The sequence below is a fragment of the Galeopterus variegatus genome, unplaced genomic scaffold (assembly GCF_000696425.1).
Source record: "Galeopterus variegatus unplaced genomic scaffold, G_variegatus-3.0.2 Scaffold8896, whole genome shotgun sequence".
In the NCBI taxonomy this organism is placed as follows: domain Eukaryota; kingdom Metazoa; phylum Chordata; class Mammalia; order Dermoptera; family Cynocephalidae; genus Galeopterus; species Galeopterus variegatus.
Window position 1 is genome coordinate 83886 of NW_007735007.1, and position 1202 is coordinate 85087.

General features: G+C 41.6%; 1 protein-coding gene across 1 annotated transcript in view; it reads right to left on the reverse strand.

Moving 5' to 3' along the window:
- Positions 1–1202, reverse strand: part of LOC103608828 (interleukin-18 receptor accessory protein-like) — a 16622-nt gene that overhangs the window by 6660 nt on the left and 8760 nt on the right. The window contains exon 4 of the mRNA XM_008593217.1: positions 980–1103. Within this exon, the coding sequence (XP_008591439.1) occupies positions 980–1103 (124 nt within the window). The remainder of the gene's footprint in view (positions 1–979; positions 1104–1202) is intronic.

Sequence of the window (1202 nt, forward strand, 5' to 3'; positions counted from 1 at the left end):
AGCTTAAAAGGGGATCCAGTAACTTCCCTGAGCTTAGAAATTCTTGCCAGATCTTATTGTTTTACCCAAATCTGCCCTTTATTTTCTTGTAATAAAGTATACTTTTCAAAATGATATTACATTGGTTCATTGCAATATTTTGAAAATCGGAAGAAAGTACTTAATGCATACATCGACTCTTCCTCTGAGCCACATCTTGGAGAAAAGAGCGAATGCGTCCTTGAAGGTGATGTCTGATTGCACATGATTGCATCCGAGCCTTTTGACCCTTCCAGATACTGGACGCCAGCTTTTCCAGGTATTGGATAGCTCTGAATCTCTAGAGTTATGCTTTCTATTAGCCAAGATCTCTCACCAGTACACTCTGTCCACTGATCTGGGTTCTGTGCCCCAGAGAGCAACACACTAAGTCTAATCTCTCATAAAACATAGTAGCTCTGAAGAGTCTCCTTTTCCAGGTTAAGATGTTGCAACTCTCCCTCACTTCACATATTTTTTTTGTCAGACTCCTTATTATGGCGCCATTTTCTCTGGATACTTTCCAGACTGTTAATGACTCTGAAAATTTGGATCCCTGAACTAACCGCACACTCTGAATGGGTAACCCTCGTGGAAACGGGGTGGGGGGGGGCAGCATTGTCTCCTGGATATTGGACGTGATACATGATATTTCTACTCAAGAAGCCTGCATCAGTCTGTCTGCTTGATAGCCTGATTTTTAAAGCAGCTGCATCAAACTGTTGCTACCAATTGAGCTTTAAAACAACTTAAATATTTCATTTTATAGCCCTTTCAGGAAATGCACGCAGCCTCCATGTTTAAAATGAACAGACACTTGCATGTCTGTAATGTTAATTTTCACCACTAGCTGGTGCTAGTGGCTACACCATCAACTCAGCGTGTATATTTTAGAGGTTTCTAAAGGTGAAAGCACCTAGTTTGGGTTGCAAAGAATAGAGTCTGCTAGTTTTCTTCTTACCTTTTTCTCTCAGGTGTTGTGGCTTCCCAGTCCTGGTCAGAATCTTTGATGTACCATTTTATCACAGGTTTAAAGTCCCTTTGGAAGCCAAATCGTGCTTTGCATTTTAGAGTTAAAGGCTTTCCTGAAAGTGAAGAGACCAGAGAAAACAGGAAGGAAATGCGTAAGAAAGCTTCGTCCTCTGTGGGGGAGGAAGACCTGACCAGAAGACAGTTGCCTGATA